This window comes from Nycticebus coucang, chromosome 14 (assembly GCF_027406575.1).
Source record: "Nycticebus coucang isolate mNycCou1 chromosome 14, mNycCou1.pri, whole genome shotgun sequence".
In the NCBI taxonomy this organism is placed as follows: Eukaryota; Metazoa; Chordata; class Mammalia; order Primates; family Lorisidae; genus Nycticebus; species Nycticebus coucang.
The window spans coordinates 5,829,864-5,849,930 of NC_069793.1; the positions used below are offsets into that span (position 1 = coordinate 5,829,864).

General features: G+C 50.6%; 1 protein-coding gene across 2 annotated transcripts; it reads right to left on the reverse strand.

The window, feature by feature from the left end:
• Positions 1-6,375: 6,375 nt before the first annotated feature.
• On the reverse strand, positions 6,376-18,660 carry LTO1 (LTO1 maturation factor of ABCE1). Of its 2 annotated transcripts, XM_053560475.1 has the most exons (6): positions 18,522-18,660; positions 17,025-17,130; positions 15,564-15,634; positions 11,908-12,025; positions 11,503-11,615; positions 6,376-7,683 (listed from the first exon to the last, which is right to left on the reverse strand). In XM_053560475.1, exons 1-5 carry the CDS (start codon positions 18,569-18,571, stop codon positions 11,547-11,549), a joined length of 414 nt encoding a protein of 137 aa, XP_053416450.1. In that variant the 5' UTR covers positions 18,572-18,660; the 3' UTR covers positions 6,376-7,683; positions 11,503-11,546. The 2 variants fall into 2 exon arrangements, with proteins under 2 accessions (XP_053416450.1, XP_053416449.1); XM_053560474.1 differs by lacking the exon at positions 6,376-7,683 and having other exon boundaries at positions 11,461-11,615.
• Positions 18,661-20,067: the final 1,407 nt, after the last annotated feature.

Genomic DNA, 20,067 nt, shown 5'->3' on the forward strand with positions numbered 1-20,067 from the left:
TTATGCTGGACTCTTCATCTGATCTGGGATGTATCACATAGTAGTTTTTACAGCTGTATCATTCTTTGCGTGTAGCTATGAAAGTTGCATTATTATTATTATTATTATAACAATTATGTCTTACGTGCCACCATGGTGCTGTGCCCGTAGGACTCTGTCATTCGGGATGATTGGAATAGTTTCTGGAATTTGTTCAAGTTTTGGGTGTGTTTAATCTGTTATGTGCTAGTGTTCTTTTTGTTGTTGTTTTGTTAATTACAGCATAATGCTAATTTAAAGAGACTCCAAATCTCAATGAAGACAGCTCACAGTGCTGTGTGCCCAAGAGTCGCCTAGCAAGCTGCCGAACCAAAAGAATTTGCACCCATTGGTGGGCCCATGTGGCTGGGGCCCACAGAAGGCACAGGCTTGTCCCTGCCACCACCCCCTCTGGAACACTGCTTACGCTTACCTCAACCGTCTGGCTGCAGCATCCGTGTCGGAACCGCACGGGGTCCTTGCTGGATGGTTTTTCCGTAGTGATGGGGTGAGGGCATGTGTCTTGGATGTTGTGTGTGCCGAGAGGCCAAAGGCTGGGGGCAGGTCCACAGGGCACAGCCGAGTCTCTGTCCTGTGACGTGCACGTCTGTAAGGGTCTCTGGTTGGTGGGCGGTTTGGGTCCTTGTGTTTCTGGTTGCACACTGTGGCACTTCCCAGCACGGACATGTAACCGGCACGTTTCCAGCAAAAAACAAAAGACAAACGTGAAAAGTCTAGAAATAAAACTGGTAAAACCCCAGTGTGGTGCCTGCTTGTTTGTTTCTGGGGCTGGCGGGAAGCCAGGTGTATGGGTGCTGGTGCCAGGGAGCCAGGAAGGGGGCAGGCTGGACTGCCTGTGGGGCCAGGTCATGCTGTCCCATGTGCAGTGGGCGGCATAGCATCATCCCTGCCCTCACCCACTGGATGACAGTAGTGCTATCCCCAGTGTGACAACCAGGGACATCTGACATTGCCAAATGCCCTTGGGGATGAGGGACAAGAACGCATGCTCTTTCAGCTGAGGGAAGACCCAGACCCCAGGGGTATGGGCTGGTCTCTTGGATTTTCCAGGAAGCTTCAGAGAAGAGTTTGCAGGTGGCCTGGGCGGGTGAGTCCACTCCCAACGAGACTGCAGCTCCTGGCCTCGGTGACATCTTCCAGCCAGTTTGCCTTCCCAGGTTATTTGCAGATAGGAAAATAAATAGCCAGCGTTGGTTAACCCTCTTCTGGCGCAAACTGCTGTTTGCTCTGGGTGAATCATGATCCTCAGAGAGAGCAAAGTGCCCTGCTAGGGCCGCGGTCCAGGAGGCCTTTCATGCGGCTCCCGGGGGCCTGAAGGCCTATTGGACACCTGTGACGTCCACCTCTGGGTTTCAGATGCGCATGGCTGGGCTCATTTCCACACCCAGGGTGGAGGTGGGTGCGGGAAATGCCTTGGAACACACAGCAGGCCTTGGGCATAGCTTCACAGGTCTGGGCCTCCCCCCAGACCCAGCGCCCCAACTCTACCCCCACCCCACATGTAACACAGGCTGAGTTGTGTTACAACTGCCTCCCTGGGCAGCTATCTCCTGAGCTAAGGGTGGTCAGTACATGCCAGCCCAGGTTGGACCACCAGGGCCTTAGAGTGCTGGGGAGGGGGAGGCTGTTGTTCCTCCATGGGCCCCTGCACTTCTTCAAGGAAGGTGCGGCACAGAGGGGGACACTGGATTCTGAGGGTTGCCACTAGCCTCTGCCCTGAGGATGGGGCCCAGGCTGGCGCAGGGAGCCTGTGGGGTGCCCCTGAAGGGAGGTTCCATCTGTGAGGCCTCCAGGGTCAGGCAGAGATGGAGGAAGTGCCAGCAGCCACATAGGTGGCTCACAAGACACTCCATAGACAAGACCACCCTGAAGGCAGGGAACAGGACCACACTGCTATAGCCGTCCACCTCTGGGCAGGGGCCATGTCCTGTGTCAAGGCTGGGGACCCAGGGAACAGATGTCCCACTTTAGGCCCATCTCTCCTACAAGTGGATGTTGTAGGGTGACCTATGGGGGGATCCAACAATGACCTGGTTGGGGGTGGGGGACAGGGATGGAGGAGAAAGCAGGGAGGCTCCTGGGCAGCCCATGGAGAGGCCAGGAGGTGGCTGTGGAGGACTCCCGGGTCCGGGAGCTCTGCTGCTGTTCGGGAGTTGTTCAGGGGGGAAGTGAGATCTGCAGCTGCCGGGGCCTGGGGGCAGGGGGGCGAGTGCCAGGAGGATGCACAGGCGGAGAGAGATGGAGCCTGGAATGCTGGGGGTCTCAGGAGGGCCCAGGCAAGGGCACCAGTGGACACAGCAGGAGGAAAGAGAGTGGGGGCAGAGCCCTGGCAGGACACATGGGCCTCACACAGGAGTACAGAGAGGGAGGTGTCCCCATATTCTCAGGCTAGTCGCAGATGCAAACGTGAGGAGAGCCTCCCAGCCCCCACACCCCGGTTATGCTGAAAGATGCCACTCCGGGCTTCTCTTCTCAATGCTCAAACTCAACTGATGTCACTCCTGGCCCCTGCGACCCCTCCTGGGATGTGGTGAAGATCCCATCAACTCTATTTGTCGGGTTCTTCCCACTATCCCTTCTAGAAGCGTTTTCTCTCACAGCTCATTGCCCTACCTACTCCAAGGGCCCCGTCCCCTGACCAGCCCCCTGCAGCACAGCAGCCCCATCCACCCTGCACCTCCCCTAACCCACTTGGGCTTGCCTGTCCACTTTGTCTGTCTGGCCTCAGCACCCTAACCTCACGTTCTCTGCCCCTGGGGTCTTGACACCCAGATGGCTTCGGGCTTCTGTCCCAGTGCCTGACCCTGCAGTGCCCTTCATTCCTGAGTGTCCCTCAAGGCTAGGTGTAAAGATGGCCTCTCCAAAGGCTTCCCATCCCCACACCAGGCTCTGGGAGTCCAGGAATCAAGCCTGGGTGTTTGCTACACTAGCTAAGCCCCTGCGGGATAAAATCTCCCAGTTTCTCTCTTCCTCCCTCCTTCCACCCTGCCAAGCAGTGGGTGCTGAGCAAAGGGGCCAATAGTGGGAGGCAGGCAGCCCAAGCTGTGCTGTGCAGCAGAGCCATGGCCCAGCCTGCCCTGTGTGCCAGGGTCGCTCCACCGTTGGGAGGGCTGGGGGTCCCCAGGGGCCCAGGCAGCACCACAGTCGTCATGACAAGGGGACAAAAGGGCTCAAGGACTTAGAGACAGCAACTGGGCAGAGCAGAGCAGGGCAGGTACATGCACTGCTGAGCTGTCCTCACCCTGGGCAGCCATCTGCAAGCTAAGTGCTGGCAGTCAGGGCTGCTGCAGAGCTGGGCAGCAGGGTGGGAGTCCAGAAGTGGCGGCCTCTGTGCACTCCCTCCAGCAATGTGACTTTCCTTGCAGCCCCCCAGGCAGCAGAGGCAGAGTCTGCTCCTGCTGCCTTGGGGCCTGGCCTGTTTGATGGGGACAGCTGTGTGGCCTCCTAATACCCGCTCCATCACCGCTCACACCACAAGGCCAGTCCTGAGAGTCACCGCTGTAGCGAGGCCAGCAAGGGCAGGCCCGTGCACGGGCGGCATGGGGTGTGCATCCCGCACGCTGGGCCAGCCTTGCAGCTCACTGGGCTCTGTCATCCCAGGAATGTCTTTGATCAAGAGTTTATGCAAGAGGGGAGAGAAAGCCCAGGGCCTCTAATCCGTTCCCACAGTCCCCTTGCCCGCCAGGGCCCCACCAGCCCAGCGCCACACCGCCAGGCCAGAGCAGACAATAGCTGGCGGACGGGTGGGCGGGCAGCTCCAGGACCGCTGGCCTTGGGGCCCACATCCGGGGGCATTGTCACCGCCATTCACAGGGGCAAACAAGAAGAGCTGAGGAAAAGAGAATAAGGAACCCTTCGCTGAAGGGGCTTCGGTGGGCCTTGAGCCTATCAAAGTCGGCCGTGTCCATTAATCCTTTTAATTTTCACCTAGCGGCAGCTGGGACAAGCCTCTCAACTGGCAGCCACTTTAAGAGCCAAGTGGTCTAACCCCAGGACCATCCAGTGCTCTGGAGGCCAAGTCCTCCGAGCGCATCCAGGGCAGTGTTCTTCGATTTTGTCTCATCTTGGATCACGACAGCTAAAATTTACTGACCAGGTCCAGTGGCCCTGGTGTTGTGAGCTCTTCCCTGAATCTTGAAACCACCCTGGGGGGGGGGGGGCGCAGAGCCACTGGGAATGACACAGGCAAGGTCCTGCCTTCATGGGGCCTGGGCCCTCACGGTCACAGACACCATCTGTTCAATTGGGAGCTGGCAGACTTTCCTGCTGGGGATGCCTTACGCCTTTGCGAGACACATGGTCTCAGCCACACCTGGTGGGCCCCCCCACTGCAGCACCAGGTGCGTGCCTGAGTACATGATAAAAAGCTTCATCTGCAGAGGCAGCAGGCTAGATGGGGGCTGATGGTGGTCATTTGCCAAGCCCTGTTGAGGATGAGTAAACAGAGACCCAGAGAGGTAAAGTGACCGAGCCAGGGTCACACAGCCAGTGTGTGAGCTTGCACTGCTGTCACTGGGCAACACAGAGAAGCCAGGGCGCAGGTCTTCTAAAATGGGCCTGAAGAAAATCCACAAGCCTTATGGACTGTTTTCCCACAAAGGCTGGTGCACACAACTCAGGCCCTTCTTTGGCTGGGCTGACCTGAGGGCAAGAACGTGTCTGGGTCGGTTGGCCTGGCAGTGGACGTCTGAAGGTGATCAACTGTTTAAAAAGAAAACTCATGACTCATATCAATGCACATTAAAGGCTGAATCTCAGCTCTGCAGCCTTCGGGATGTGCAATGTCACCTCCCTAAGCCTCAGTTTTCATATCTGTAAAGTGGAGAAGACCTGCAAGAATGTGAGCTCATGGTGCAGGGTAGGAGGCCTCTCCATCCCTGTCACCAACATGTCTTTAGTACCTAAGATGATGCTGGGAACAGAACACGGGCTTGATGAAGCTCTGTGCAAAAAACGAATTCTTTGGGGGGTGTTGAGTATTAAATGGCTCAATGTGCATGAAGCACTTAGCACAGAGCCTGGCACGTAACTGTCACTAATAATGTCACTGTCATCTCATCTCATTGGTATAACTACCATCATTCCATGCATTCTCCAGGTCTGGAAGACCAGGCCCCAATATGCTCACTGGAGGGTGGCATCGGCCATCCTTCTTTCCCTCCTTTGGCCCATCAGGCAGACAGCTCTTAGTTTTACTGCCAGTGACAATTCCCCCTCCTGGTGAATACATCTTCCAGATTTTGCTCTCTGGGAGCCACCATTCCCAGCCCTGTAGGTCTTGGGTAGGACCATTCTTATCCTTAGCTTTGGCTCAAGCCTTTACAGGCTCAAACCCAACAGCACATCTGTGCCCACAGGAAGAGCCGCAGGTTCCAAGAGGGGTGTGAAATCTAACAGAATCAATGAGACTTGTAGAGACATTTTCCAAGTCTTCTGGACGAGAGAGCTTTCCCCCTTCTCAGGGCCCCTGGTGGGGGAGCAGGCCAACCCCTGCCGGAGAGCAGAGAGCAGGTAATGGGTCTCCAGACAAGCTGCGGGATCAAGCCTTTCCTGAAGTTCTCTTTTGTTCCAGGAGCTAATCATTGTCCTTCATTAAGTCTGCATCATTTAGTTTTTAGAGATCCTTAAGTGTTACAGCTTATGTGTGTTTTCTACATTCTCTAGATTTCACACGTTATTGGTATGAATAATGGGAGCCACTGATAAAACTACCCTTTGATCTTGGATTTTCAACATATCTGTCTTGCTTAGCCGGGGGTTCCACGTGGTCAGGGAATGGACTCATCTCTGGACCACAAGTGTCTGGCACAGAGCCACCTCAAAAGATGTGTGGAACTGCTGTAATTCTACTCCCGGGCCAGCATTCTCCTCCATGGCACACCGTGCACGCATAACAGAGCCCATGTGACCACGCAGACCTGGAGAAACTGCCTGACCAGGCCCATCACCCCAGGCCCCAGACACGAAGCCAGATGGTGCCTGGGGGCTACAGCTGGGGAGAGGCTCAAGCCAGCCTTCTCTCATGGGCTCTGTCTCAGTCCCTGGTTCAGGGCCAGAGCCAGCTGAGCCCCAGAAGGCGGCAGCCCCTTGGGAGAGGGGCCGAGTGCACTCCTGGTACCTTGAGGTTAGAGTCTTTCAAGGACACAGGTGCCCCTTCCACCTGTTCCCCAGGGGCAGCAAACAGCAGGGGAGCTGAGGCAGATCCCTCCAGAAGCCCTGCATGGCAGGCCGTAAGAATCTGGACCGCATGAGGCCTGCAGACGAACAAACAGGGAGAGGGACATTGCACCAGTTTCCTGGGGCTGCCATAACAAATAATTGCAAACTAAGTGGCTTCAAACAACTGAAATTTATTCCCTCCCAGGACAGAAATGTGAATCAGGGAGTGTGCAGGCCTGCTGTCTCTCTGGCTTCTGGTGGTTTCAGGCAGCTTTCCTCAGCTTGCGACCAGGCGACTTGCACCTCCGCTTCCACGTTCACGCGCCGGTCTGCCCGCTTACTCTGTGCCTTCACGCAGCGCTCTCCTCTTTCCAGGTGGCTCCTCCTCTTCTTAGTTCCAGCACTTTGGGGCACCAAGGTGGGAGGACCCATTGAGCCCAGGAGTTCGAGGCTGTAGTGAGCTGTTATCCTTCTACTGCATTCCAGGCTGGGTGCCAGAGTGAGACCCCATCTCAGAAAAATAAATAAATAAAAAGACACTAGTCACAGGAAGGGCCCCCCTGCTCTAGTACAACCGCAACTTAACTAATAACTTAATGAAATCTGCAAAGACCCTAGTTTCCAAATAAGGTCACACTCACAGGAACTAGGGATAGGGCTCAATACTCCTTCTGGGGGAAACAGCTCTCAATACTGGGCAGCAGGCACCTGTGTGCCCTGCTATTTTAGGGGTGCACAGCCACTGGGAACAGCAGAGGAACACAAAGGAACGTGAATCCTTACTGTCTCAGTGAGCATCTCCAGGCCACTCAGGCTCCACTGCCCACACACTCTTCCGTGGGCAGAAGCAAGACTCAAGTTCAGGCCCATCCAAGAGAAACTCCACCCCCTGAGGCCCAGCTGATCTGGCAAACGGCATTAGAAAGACCAGCCAAAGACACTGTCATAACAGGGGACACCAAGGCCGTCAATACCAGCTGAGGAGTTTATCATCCATGAAGAGGTATGGAAAAGTCTACTCACGAGGAGGGACCTTCCTTCCTGGAAAATTCATCTGAGCAGCCCATGCTAAGCCACTTAGCCATGCTGGCTTGGACAACTCACTGTACCTTTTAGACCCGTGTCCTACGAAGCACAGAACAGTGTCTGCTTTTCTCTGATAAATCATGGTAACTCGGTGACTTCAGTTTTCTGAGTTGCTAACCCGTTCCTCACCTCCCTCATGAAGGACCAGAACACGGCCAGGAATATGGCCTTACCTATTACTCACAGTTCCTGGTGTCTCCAGGTAACGTCGGTGTTTTCAGGTAGGATGGAAGAGACTTCTCCATGGTGGTGTGAGGTCAAATGAAAGCTCACAAAGCGATGGGGCGAAAGCCACCTCCTCGGGGAAGCCTTCCCTGCTCACCTTATTCCTCAGGCACAGCTGAACACCTCACCCCGCCTCTGGGCTCCCCGAGTGCTGTGTGGATCCCTGGGTGGGACCTGCTCACAGGGTAGGGGGCAACAAAGGGCCCATTCGGTCACTGCCACTCCTGCAGGCAGTTGGCACAGGCCCTTTTCCATCCATTCATCTGCTTCTGTCTCAGCCCACCAGAAGCAAGACTAGAGATGAAACCTACAGATTATCAGGAAAAAGTAGCTCTGATTTGGCAGAGAAGATGTAGCTTAAAAAAATGGCCTCAGGAAACAAGTCATTTAAGCAAACTGCCCAAGCCCTGCTGTGCCAATCAGGCCTGAGGTTGGCCACTCCCTGTGACCACTGACGTGTCACTCAATGGGCATGCCACTCCTGCCTCTCAGCATCAGCGGGTAACCCAGTGACCGGGGACAAAAAGCACTGGCCACCAGCAGCCACTCAGCACACAGGACATCTCGTTTTCCCAATCTCATTATTTTCTTCCCAATGGGCAGAGAAAAACAAAGAGAAAAACAAAATTTTAAGGAGTATGAAGTAAAGGAAAAGTTGTAGTATGTGCCTTGTTTTAGGACAACTTGGCTTTGGGTAGGTATTCACCTATGGCCACCAGAGTGACTCAGAGTGCGATTCTGAAGTGGATGCTTCAGCAGAGGACTGATTGATCTTGCTTGTGCCCAACTGCTAACATTCTAGAAAAACTGAAGTAACTTCAACTTTTCAGGGAAATGGCTTCCCTCTCTCTCAAGTCCCAAGGTAACCTGTCCCAGCAGCCACAGACAGGGTGCCTGTTCTGCTACAGGCCAAACTGTGTCACTGAAAAATTCCTCAGAATGCCACTGTGTATGGAGATGGGGCCTTTAAAGGGTAATTAAGTTAAAAAACGAGGTCTTTAGGGTAGGCTCTAATCCTCATCATTATGTCTTAGAAGGAAACCAGGACACAGACGCACAGAGGGACGACCATGTAAGGACACAGAGAGAAGGCTGCCGTTTGCAAGCCAAGGAGAGAGGCCTCGGGAGCCAGCCCCATGCCACTGTGACCTCAGACTTCTGGCCTTCAGACCATGAGACAACTGCCTGGTGGTTAAGCCCCAGTCTGTGGTGCCCTGTTGCAGCAGCCCCAGCAAACGGACACAGAGGCACAAAGTGTGCTGGGAGCTTCTGATGTGAAGGAAGGAACACCCTGAGCCTTGGAAAACCTACCAGAAGGGGTGAAATCCAACGCAAGGAGCTCCTAAACTCAGAGCCAATCTGCACAGAGGGTGATACCCATGGGACTGGATGGGCTGGGGAGGGAGCAAGGAGGGCAGTCTGCAAACAGTGGAAACCCAACCCATACAGCCTTGAACAAGAATGACACACTTGTCTGCTCCTAGAGAGTATCTGTAAGCAAGATGCTCAGAGCTGGTGGGTTCAGCACTCCAGGGTGACATCAAGGACCCAGGTTCTTTCTCACTCTGCCATGCTTGGCTGGTGTCATTCATAGCTGAGCAGCAAGCTGCCAGTGGTAGTTCCAGGTATCATATGCCCAAGGATGTCATCCAAAATAGAATGCTAGCACCCTTCTATGGAACAAGGTAACGTTTCCCAGAAGCCCCCTGCTAACAATTTATTATCCAGCAGAGACATGCTCATTCCTGATCCAACTGCTGAAGACAGCATCTCCTGGAGAGAACAGAAGTGACTGTTATGATGGCCTGGTCTACTATCATCTAGGTCACAGGTGCCCCTTCCACCTGTTCCCCAGGGGCAGCAAAGAGCAGGGGAGCTGAGGCAGATCCCTCCAGAAGCCCTGCATGGCAGGCCGTAAGAAGACCAAGGGATCCTGGAAACTGGGTCTAGTCCTCCAAAAAGGGGCCAGAGGAATCTTGAAGAAGGTGATCAGTGAGGCAGCTCTGGCTCCATGTGATAGGAAAGAGGAGAACTGGTAGCCTGATGCTCGGACATCTGGTAGTGAGAGGCAGAGGGAGAGGAGAGCAGAGAAAGGGGAGAGCAGGGGAAGGGGCAGGGCCAAGGGAGGGGAGAGGACAGAGAGAGACAGTGGTAAGGAGTCTAGGGGAGGGGAGATTGGGACTAACTGCGGACAGGTGTCTGGGCCAGAGTCAGCAGGAACTGGCCAGTCCCCAACATGAGGGTCTCCTCTCTCCCAGCAGCAATGGCTACTCTGTATTAATGGGGCATGTGGCAGAAATGTAACAGAAGGCAGCCCAGGGGCTGACCCAGGCACATGCCTTCCTTTGTACCCAGGTCCAAAACACCTTGAGAAAGAAATGAACTGGGTAAATACCATGTTATAAATGGTCCCATATAAACTTTTGCTCTAAAATATGCTATTTATTTTTTTCTCCAATTGTAAAAATAATACATTATCAAAACAGATAAATAACATAGAAAACACAAAAAGTCGCCAAAGAAAACCACAAGAAAAGCCCCTCTAAGCCCCACCCCAGCCCCACTGGAAGTCTGGCTGTCAGGTACAGGTCTGCTGGCGACACTAGGGCCTCCCTCACCCAGAGGCGAGGTGCAAATGAGGAGCACAGGTAGCAAACGCACCCTTATCACAGTTTAGGAGGATAAAGCCTAAGTCTGTTCCTCAAAAATGAAAAGCCCTTCTCTCCTCCTGAGTACACTCTCAAGGTCAGCCAGATTTGGGTGGGGGCAGCAAACGTCACCACCGTGACTGATGCAGGGACGCTCCTAACTGGCTCTCACACCAGGGCAGCATGATCCACTGAGACCCTCCAGAACTATTCTGGAAACTTGAGTGGATCTGTGGAGACCCCCTGAGTAATCTCACTCACTCCTTTCAGACTTGCCTTCCAGAACAGAAGAGGGGGAGCCAACAGCGTGTGGGGCCTGCAGTGACTCTGGGGACACCCTGGGGAGGGTGTGTTAACACGTGTCACCAAATTTGTCTACTTAACTGGCACAGAACCAAAGAAACACCCGTTCCAATGATCTGCACCTCACTGCCTATGTGTGACGTCTTTTAAGTTCTGTCAAAAGACAGGAATTCCATTGGAAGGAAGAATGCAGAGTCCCAAACACGAGGCTCCAGAAGTGTCCAAATAATGACAACAGCTTGACATTCAGTCTTTGGTTCAAGATATTTTCTCCATTAACCATTTTTTAATGCTACAAAGCTCATCTCTCATTTGGGGACATGGTGAAGGGCATACCTGGGCCTCCGGGATCAGCTGGCCTCTCTTCCTCTCAGCCAGGTGCTCCCGCTAACTGGCCCCAGTGGACTCCTGAGCTGCACCCTCCACTGTGGTGGTGACAGACCTGAGTCTAGGGAAAAGTCCTAGCTCTGCTGCTGGGTGACCTCAGACCAGAGAAGCCCTAAGGGTCTTAGCTTCCTCATCTGTAAAATGGGAATAAGACCTGCCTCATGGGCTCCTGAGGGCTTAAACCAAACATGGGCAGCACCAACACAGTGCTGGTGCAGAGTAAGGCCCAGCACATCAAGTAGCTCCTCATGACTTCCCATTAGCCTGGCTCACACAAGCCTGGTCTCTCTCATTAGAAAAAAAAAAAAAAAAATGGTTGCTCTGAGTCCAGGTTTCGGTGATCCTATCCAGAGCCAACCTCAGCCTAGGAGCAGCCAGGCCGACCCTATAGGAGAGGATGGGTGAAGGCCCCGACTGGCCAGCAGCATGCAGCCTGGCAAGGGCCCTGCCAGGGGCTCCTTCAGACAGCAAAGCAGACAGAGCCCAGCAAAGGGCAGCCTGTGTGCAGAGGCCCCACAGGGGTACTGCGGCAACACAGGCAGAAAGCTCAGGGGAAGGAAGCCCTTTCACTGGCCAAACTGGATCCCTCCTTACGGAACAATGAATACTCCACCATTGTTTGGCCTTTAATCACATTTTTAAATACTTAACATACGGACATCTGTTCCTTGATGTTTCGTCTTTGTTCATCTGTCATCCTCAAAATGAAAGTCCAGAACCTTCTGCACTAATTTTAAAGTCTGGCTGAACATTGAGTAATGAACAAAACTGAAAACACAGAAGAAAAAGAAAAGAGATGATTTTTTTTAAGTTTTGCGCATTTTTACTTACAAATTAGAACATGACTATCTCTAGCTGCAGCTTTTCTCGTCTGCATTGCCAATCTGACCCCTGCTCTCTAGACTGCTTCAGTGTCCTACTCGGGGGCACAAAGACGGTGTGCTTGTGCTGACCACTCCTACCCTCAACACAGTGAAACCCCCAGGGACTGCACCAGCAGTGGCTCAGAAAAGGAGAGGACCTAGCGCTTGAACCACGAGGAAACACGCAGTACACAAACCTGTTTAAATTTTCCTCTAATTTTGTCTAAGTCTTCATGGAGTTTATCATAAGTAGGGTCATCATACGGGAATTTCTGAATCATTTCAATCAATGAATCTAAGACTTTCATCTTCCTGCTGCAAAGCAGAGAAATAAAGACTCTTAGTCCACTGTACACAACAGGCTCTACTTATGTAACAACTACGCTGATTACTTAAGAGCTAAGAATGTCTTAGTTCAGACGCTGGGTGATTATTTTCTCATTACACTAAATAATATTTATTTACCTAGCAACATGCTTTTGCCCACACCCAGTGCCTCGGCAGCTTACAGGTGTGCCTCTATCCCAGCCACAGGGCTGAGCAGCTGAGACAACCCACAAGCCACTCTGGCCCTCGAGGTCACACATGGGATCAGACAGAACTAGACGAGAAAGAGAGTGACTGAGACGTGAGCAGGCCTGCTCTGGGTCCGGGGATTTTCCGGGATTTGGAATCTGTGCTTGCGGCCTTTGGGAGCTCAGCTGCAGATAAACCAACAAGCGCCCTCCCTCCAAAGAGCAGAAATCAGTGTCTGGTGTCTGAGGCTCCCTTCCCAGGGAAGACAAAGAGCTCTGCTGGGAAGGTGAGGACGTGCTACAGAGCGGGCGCATAATTAGGAGATGGGCAGCTGGGAGCACGACTGCTCTAAAACACTGGTTGACTTGGCTGAACCTGCGTCTTCATAGGTAAAATGCGGGGAGTAACAGCAACCTCACAGGTTTATAAGAGCATCAGACAATCTGTGTGAAGCCTGGGCTCGTGCACGGAGTAGGTGCTCAGTTAACATTAAGTCTCCTGGCTCCTGCCAGATCCTGGAGACCAGGGCTTGCACCAATGGGGGCTTAGAGATAATCCCGACATGTGTACACCTGGGTGGTCTGGGGATCCTGAGAAGCACACCTTCCTCATGCCACACTTGACTATCTGAGTGGCTGGAGTGTGCTAGATATTTGACAAATGGGAATGTAAAGAACTGATCATAGGGATAAATCAAATGCAATTCAAAGCAAGCACAGCTAGCTGCTAACAGTCCTTAGTGCTTTTAGACACGCAGATAAATGAGTTCCCCAATGGCAAACCACTTTTTAAGAACTCTTTGACAAACTTAAAATTGTGAAAGGTCAAAGCAGGTTAATTTAAGCAACAAAGCTCTGGGTTCCCAGAGAGGCTGAAGACAAATGCCAATATGTAGAAAATGCCACATTGTACCCTGATACAAACAGCCCCACCCATTTCCAACTTTGCAAGTAGTGACTTAACTCTGCTCTGGTCAATGACGCGCCTCCAAACACACCCAGCCCCCAGCTAGGCACAGGCAGTTAGAGGGTGTGAGCAGCTCATGGCCAATGACACAAGAATCATGGTGCCAGAGCCCCAGAGCCCAGTCTTAACCAGGTGCTATCTGTAGAAGGGCCCCACCAGACTACTGAGAAGGGGCTGGGAGCACCTCACACAGTTTTCAAAACACTAGTTACTCAGTTGAAAGCCCATCTTTTAGTCTGAGATATTTCTCTCTGCGGTTTCTTTGGTGTTAAAATAATCTTTTCTTTCTTTTTTTTTTTTTTGAGACAGAGTCTTAAGCTGTAGCCCTAGGTAGAGTGCTGTGGCATCACAGCTCTCAGCAACTTCAAACTCTTGGGCTTAAGCGATTCTCTTTGCCTCCCAAGTAGCTGGGACTATAGGCACCCGCCACAATACCCAGCTAATTTTTGGTTGTAGTTGTTTGGCAGGCCTGAGTCGGATTCAAACCCGCCAGCTCCAGCGTATGTGGCTGGCAACCTTGTTGCTGAGCTACAGGCATTGAGTCTAAAATACTCTTTTACTGAATAACAAAACAGATAAATGGCAGGTGTTTTTCTTTTAATATCCATATCTGAAAAAACTAAAAAATAGATCCTATATCAGCTCTTTACCATTTTTCAAAAATCATGCAGACTTATAAAATCTAAACATTTGTACACTATTGCTCTAGCATAAAGGCCTTAGGCTCCAAAGAAACCTCTGTGTACTGCTAGGTGGGTGGGGGCAGCAGCAAGGTGGGTCTGAGAGGGAGTCCACCAGCCCTTCTCTGCCCGTTAAAGAGACTGCAGGCACCACTTTAAGAAGTTAGGACATCCCTCCTCTATCTAATGGATAGAGAAAGACTGGTGGACAGCCTGCAAGGCCTGGCACCATTCACGCACAAGTGGAACACTTCTCCATGAGCCAGACTTTGAGAATGGGCAGAAGGGGAGGCAGGGGAAGAACTCCAGGGAAGGGCTTGGCCCTCTCCACCTCCTCCTCTCCTGGCCCAGGCTGAGCAGCGGGCTCAGCTCTGACTGCCACCCAGTGGTTGCTCAGGGGCCAACAGCCCTTCCATCTGCATCCCCAGCTATGCTGCACTCCAGCGACTGAGAGGAAAACCCCCTCCAGTGTCCCTCTGCTAACATGAGATTCTGGTCAGCTCCCAACTGCTCATCTAAACGGAGTGGACAGAGCCAGCCATGCTCAGCAGTGGGGTATGGCCTATTTTCTAGAAATTAAAAATATTTCAAATATAAGGACAAGTCCTGTGGACAGGGGTATGCCACCTTCCCTGCTGTTTGTCATCCACTCTCCTCATGCCCCTCCCATACTAGGCAAAACTACCAGGAGTCAGGATGATGCAAAGAGCCAGCATAAGTACAGTTTTCTGTCTCCCACAAGCAGCAGAGTGGCCAGACCTCCTATGCCTTTTACCTAAAGGATCCTTCTCAGCTTAAGGATGAAGATGGATGGAAGAATGTCACAGGGACTTTAAGTAGGTAGACATAGTAAGGACAGTGTTAAAGGACTAAAAATAATTCAAATAACATTTACTTAGTGATAACAAGTACCAGAACTGAGTTAAACACATTTTTTTTTCCTTGAGACAGAGGTTCACTGTCACCCTGGGTAGAGTGTGAACTGTGAGCATCACAGTTCACAGCAACTTCAAACTCTTGGGCTTAAGTGATCTTGCCTCAGCCTCCCAAGTAGCTGGGACTACAGGCGCCTACAACAACACCTGGCTATTTTTTCTTTTTAGAGACAAGTCTTACTCTGGCTTGATCTGGTCCCAATCCACCTGCCTTGGCCTCCCAGAGTGCTAGGATTACAGGCTTGAGCCACTGTGCCCAGCCGGGTTAAGCACCGGGTTTAAAAAGCATTGTCTCATTAATAGACTTAGTTGACTATATCAAAAAACTGATGACAATGGAGTCACCATTTCCAAGCCCACATCATCCCAAGACTACTGTAATCTGTTTACTAGAAGCTCAGGGGAACAATGAATGAGAAGATATAACCAATTTTAACACAGTTTTATTGGCAGGGTATCTAAAAACCACTTGGTACGCTCATGACTCCAGCTAAAAGGCAAGAAAATATAAGAATTTTTTGAGAAGTAACAACCTAACACCAAAACATCAACCTAACACCAAAACATCAAACACCTAAAATGTGCCCAGCACTTTCTAGGTATTATTTCCTTTAAATCTCCTGACAATATTCAAGTTTGACATTTTTATTTTCTCCATTTTCCAAATGAGAAAACAGATGAATTTCCCCAGGTCACTGTTAATAAGCTATGGAACTAGAACTCTTGGCTGAATACTACAGAAGTCTCCAACTTTACCTGTCTTTTTCAGTGGCACAACTGTGCAAGAGGCATTTCCATGCAAAAGCAAAGCCTTGATAGCACCCAATCTGTGAATTTAAAAGATATTTAAGAGTGAAATTAATAAGCAACTTGCTGTACTTTGTCTAATTACCAAGATCTCAAAACAAAAGGTTCGGGAAGCTGGGTGCCATAGCTCAGTGGTTAGTGAGCCTGCTCTGCACCATAGCTCAGTAGTTACCGGCAGGTTCGAACCTTGTCTGGGCCTGATAAACAAACAAACAAACAAAAAAAAAAAAAACCCACAAAAGGTGGGGACAGAGGGCAGTGGTGCTCCTTATATTGTTGTTCTGAAGTACCCACTAAGCACCAGGCAATGGAAGTTAGGTGTTCAAATCATCAGTGGGCCAGCCATCCTCCAAAATGGCTTCAGTGATCTTAATGCCCTGGCACTTATATCCTTGACACTCTAACAGGGGTAGAGGCTTAACAACCAACAGAATACAGAGGAAGGGACAGCACATGACCTCTGAGGCTAGGGACAGAAGACAATGTCACTTGTAGCTGGCTTGCTCTCTTGGACCACTTGATGCAGAATGGCATGAGAACACCCCCACAGGAGAGGTCCAGGACCACAGTCATGTGACTGGGCCACCTCAGAGGCAGGCCCTCTGGCCCCAGATGACACAGCCCAAGTTGACATCCAGCTGCAAATTCTTTTTTTTTTTGGCCAGGGCTGGGCCTGAACCCACCACCTCCGGCATATGAGACCGGCGCCCTACTCCTTGAGCCACAGGCGCCACCCCCAGCTGCAAATTCATGAGACACCCTGAACCAGAACCACCCAGAGAAGCTGCTTCTGACCCTCAGAGATGGTATGAGATAACAAATATTTGCTGTTTTAAACCCATACATTTTGTGGCAATCTGTTTAACAGCATCAGTTATCTAATATGGTCTTAACTGCCTCAACTTAAATCTTGCCACTTAGGGCCAGTTATCCATAAGTGAAGGCCACTCCAGGAAAAAAAAAAGCAAAAGAAGAAAAATGATCATACTTTATGGAATTTTAAGGTAAAAGTAAATGGAGTATCTTCACATAACAGAGGGCACTGATTTTTCAGGTGAGGATTCAGCTGGCCTAAGACTTGAAACAGCACCAGGATACTCCAGGGAGACCAAAGACATGTTCTCTCATTCTCCAGCCTGCACAATTTAATCATCTCCATATAGTAACCTACTGTTACTAAATTTTCCCAGGAGTTCAAGGCTGCAGTGAGCTGTGACTGTGTCACTGTACTTCCAGCCTGGGTGACAAAGTGAGCTGTCTCTTTAAAAAGAAAAAAAAATAATAATCTATTAAGTCCCATGCTGCAATTTTGAAAGGCTTGACATTCTGGCTCAATCATATTGAACATCAAAGTAAATTATAAACTGTACCTGAAAATGATTCATTTCCAAGTAGGGGGTTCCTGCTTACCTCAGATCCAATTTTAGCTCCATGTAAAGTGCCATATTGTCTTCCTTCAATTACACCCAAACTACTGCCTTCTTCATAGCCTTCTTGATACCCTTCCCCACGAAACCTGTGAAGAAAAAATACACTTCATCAAATAAACAGGAAAAAGAATATCCTTTCTAGAAACATCTTTCTCTCTTATATTACCCTGACTCAGTAAGACAAGGCAAAGTATAGCAGAAAAAGCCTCAAACTCAAGTCAGAAGACACAGGCTCCAGTCTCAGCTCCACCACTTCCTGAGTCTCCCCTCTAACAAGTCACTTTACCTCTGGAAGCCCGGTTTTCTTTGTCTACAAAAAATGGCTAGTGATTCTCAAACCTGGTGAAGTACTAGAACCACACATGAAAAATTTAAAGATATAAACTCAAAAGGCTCATCCCCTTGATATTCAGTAAGCCTGGGGTACCACCTAGGAATCTACTTTTCACAATCTTCTGGGTGACTCTGGTCTGCAGCCAGGTTAGGGAGCTAAAGTTCTGTGAATCCACAAGCAACACTACTAACTCCAGCCAGTAGTTTCCAAAAAACCCCTCTGTAACATACACAGGGCTCTTCATCATATTTCAGTAGAATAACTGAGAGAAATTTCCATCAGATCCTCCCAAAATGTATGATGATTGGTACTGGAGTAGCTCAGCGGTGGAAACAGCACTATCTTAACCTACAGTCACCAAAGATGAAAGGAGTTTTTTCCGGCACAACATGAGGCTGAGTGTACAGCTCCCCACTTGTTAATGTGTGACACTGAAAACTGATTGTGTTTCCTCATCTGCAAATAAGAGAACGGGGATCTACATCCTAAGAATGGCTAAAATAGAAAACTGGGTTAGAAAGAACATTTAGCTCAGTGTCTGACTCACAGTAAGTGCTAAATAAATGTCAGCGATCATTACATGTTCACTTGCTTTCTCAACTGACATCTATTGTCATTTCCCGTGGACCGGGTGCTGGACCTCGCCCATAAAGCCACTCACACGTCCCCCGCTGTCACAGCCCTAAGTGCTCCCCAGGGGCTCTCGAGGGGAAGGGGATGACGTCTGTGTCGCATTCATCAGCATGTCCATGAATACTGCCGTATGTGCTACGATTAAGGAACAAGAAAAAGTGGCAGCTCCCAGATGGCAAAGGTCTGTCCCACCAGAGGACAGGGCGTCCCCAGAGGAATGGAGTCGTCAACCAAGCAGATGCTAGGGGCAGCCCCCGACAGAAGAGGCGGGTCTGAGAGAGCAGCTGGGCACGTGGCCCAGCAGGAGCGGCCGAGGAGTAAAAGAGAATCAATACCATCTCAGCCCCACACTTGTCCCGTTTTCAGGGCCACAGGCGCTCTCCCAAGGCACTCGCTCGGGGACGCAGGGCACAAGCAGCTGCCCCAGCCCGCAGCCAGCGGCAAATCAGCCCAGCGAGAACCAGACCGCGCACGGGCGGCGGTGAGGGGTGGTCCCGCCTCGCCACGCACCTCTCATCAGCCATCACGATGGCGTCGAACATGTCCTGGCTTCCAGCCATGGCGGCAGCCGGCCCGCCCCCGCCTGCCACCCTGCGCCGCCGTTGCCAGCTCCCGAAGCTCAGTCACCGACTCACCGCTTCTAAGGAGCCCAAGCCCACTTCCGGCAGCCGCTGCGCTGAGCAGGCCGGGTAAGAACGGCATGCGCGAGGGTCCAGAAGGAGCCGGCCTGGAGTCGGGACGCATGCGCGGATACGGCGGTGGGCGGGACTGAGCGCCGATGAAGCCCCCGCCCCCTGGTCCATTCACCTCCGGGCTCGCTCCCACGAAGGTGCAGTCTCCCCACCCCCACCCAGGGATGTCCTCTGGGCAGGGTGCGGGGGTGGGGGGAGCCGACCCATATTTTTATCTTTAAAAACCCAAACCGAATTACCAAAAGTGGTTCGGAAAGAACCAAAGAAGAAATCGGAAAAGTTGTCCAAGAAAAGCACGTAGGATTTTCGGGGGGAAAGGGCATCTGGGGTTTTAGTTCTATTTTGTCATCTGCGCCGGAGATATTTTCTGAGCATGATTCTTAAAAAGCTATTTCAAACTGTCCGCGATGACGGAATATACATGTGAAACACCTCAAGCCTTCCCATGAAAATCAAGAGTAAAACAGTCTTTTATCAAATGACCATTGACTGTATTTACAAGACGTAGTCAAGGCCATAAAACACGAAGCAAAAAGTTTTACGTGTCAAAAAGAAGAGGCAAAGCATCTTGTGCAGGTGTGATGGCCCACCCAGAAAGCCCAAAATAATCGTCTAAAACAGTCTCAGAATTCGAGTGCAACAAGTAGCCATAGACATAGCAAAACAAAAACATTAAAAAAAACCCAAAAACTTTCTTCCTCTTAACCTGGGCAGGGGTGGTGATGGGAAAATCGCTTTATGATAATCATAACAAATTGTTTAACTGTAAGAATTTCTAACAATTTGAACAGGAGCTATCTAAAGAAAACTTCAGGGGCACCGTGATCCTGGAAGGAAGACTGCACTAATGTACCAAGCAAAATTCCATGGGATCTGGGAAAATGTGTCCAAATCCTACATTTCATCTGCATGAATAAATTAATGAGAATAACTAACACAGTTTTGAAAAACAAAATGATAAGAAGAAGTTGCCAGGCCAAGCGTGAAAAGATAGTGTCAACATGAATACTGTGGCATATTGGTTTAAGAAGAGACAGATGGGTTTGTAGAGTAGATTGGCCCACTCTGGCAGTTATAAAACCTTCTCACATGATTAAAAAAAAAAGTCACAAATTAATGGGGAAAGGGAATATTGATAACTATAATGGAAAAATTGAATGTTTAGGAAAAGTTGAATTTAATTTACATTTCATGCCATTTCATAAAAATAATTTCAAATGAATTAAAGAGTTAATTGTTTAAAAGAAGACATTAAAGGGAGGCACCTGTGGCTCAGTGAGTAGGGCGCCAGGCCCATATACCAAGGATGGTGGGTTCGAACCCAGCCCTGGGCTGCTACACAACAATGACAACTGCAACCAAAA

What these genes read in the sequence shown, in the direction of transcription:
- LTO1 (XM_053560475.1), bottom strand. Translation starts at nt 18,571, where the DNA reads ATGGCTGGAAGCCAGGACATGTTCGACGCCATCGTGATGGCTGATGAG. An exon ending in ATCGTGATGGCTGATGAGAG is followed by an intron (nt 17,131 to 18,521) that starts GTGCGTGGCGAG and finishes TTTTCTTCACAG; the next exon opens with GTTTCGTGGGGAAGGGTATC. An exon ending in TTAGAGGAAAATTTAAACAG is followed by an intron (nt 11,616 to 11,907) that starts GTTTGTGTACTG and finishes CTGTGTTTTCAG; the next exon opens with TTTTGTTCATTACTCAATGT.